Source organism: Arachis duranensis, chromosome 8, assembly GCF_000817695.3.
Source record: "Arachis duranensis cultivar V14167 chromosome 8, aradu.V14167.gnm2.J7QH, whole genome shotgun sequence".
NCBI classification, from domain to species: domain Eukaryota; kingdom Viridiplantae; phylum Streptophyta; class Magnoliopsida; order Fabales; family Fabaceae; genus Arachis; species Arachis duranensis.
The window spans coordinates 11,413,141-11,414,163 of NC_029779.3; the positions used below are offsets into that span (position 1 = coordinate 11,413,141).

General features: G+C 48.5%; 1 protein-coding gene across 1 annotated transcript in view; it reads left to right on the forward strand.

The window, feature by feature from the left end:
• The window catches only part of LOC107460804 (oxysterol-binding protein-related protein 1C), a 5,442-nt gene that overhangs the window by 488 nt on the left and 3,931 nt on the right, over positions 1 to 1,023 (forward strand). The window contains exons 2-3 of the mRNA XM_016079207.3: positions 8 to 345; positions 457 to 813. Coding sequence (XP_015934693.1) covers positions 8 to 345; positions 457 to 813 — 695 coding nt within the window. The remainder of the gene's footprint in view (positions 1 to 7; positions 346 to 456; positions 814 to 1,023) is intronic.

Sequence of the window (1,023 nt, forward strand, 5' to 3'; positions counted from 1 at the left end):
AACGGAGACCACGGGCGGGGGAGCCAGCAACAACAGCAGCGGGAGCAACCGCCGCCGCCGGTGGTGGTTGATGTGAAGATCAACGACCTCGTCGGAAATGGAATCTCGGGAATACTGTACAAGTGGGTGAATTATGGCAAAGGATGGAGGCCACGGTGGTTCGTGCTCCAAGACGGCGTTCTCTCCTATTATAAGATTCACGGTCCTGATAAGATCGTCGTGAATCCCGAGACCGAGAAGGGCTCCAAGGTCATCGGCGAGGAATCCATGCGCAGGATCTCTCGCAACCGCAATTCCCAATCCCAACACCACCGTCGAAAGCCCTTCGGTGAAATCCACCTCAAGGTTTTTCCGATTTTTCACTCTAGCTTGGGTTTCATACTGAATTTTCATTCTCTCTGTTTTATTTTTATTTTTTTAATTATTATTTCTCTGTGTGAATTTCTTTGCGTGTAGGTTTCGACGATTCGAGAGAGCAAATCCGATGATAAGAGGTTTTCGGTGTTCACGGGAACGAAGAGGATGCACCTGAGGGCAGAGACGAGAGAGGATCGGACGGCGTGGATGGAGGCGCTGCAAGCGGTGAAGGACATGTTCCCAAGGATCTCGAACAGCGAGCTGATGGCGCCGGTGGACAATGTGAGCGTCTCGACGGAGAAGCTGAGGCAGAGGCTTCTAGAAGAACGGGTGAGTGAGGCTGCCATTCAGGATAGCGAGCAGATCATGAGGACAGAGTTTGCGGCGCTGCAGAACCAGCTTAAGCTCCTCAAGCAGAAGCAGTCAATGCTCATTGACACATTGCGCCACTTAGAGGTACACCGTCCAATCAAAAAGAGTAGAAATGCACAGCACTTGATGAATGAATGATGCCAATCGAATTTGGTGTTCTCCTTTTTCATTTAGATTTCATTTGGTTAGTATTTCCTAAAATTTGAAGGTGATAAACTCGTGTTTTGGGGGATTCAATTTTCATGCGAATCTGGTTCTTCAATTTCTATTTATCCCCTTTATTAAGTCAGGGGA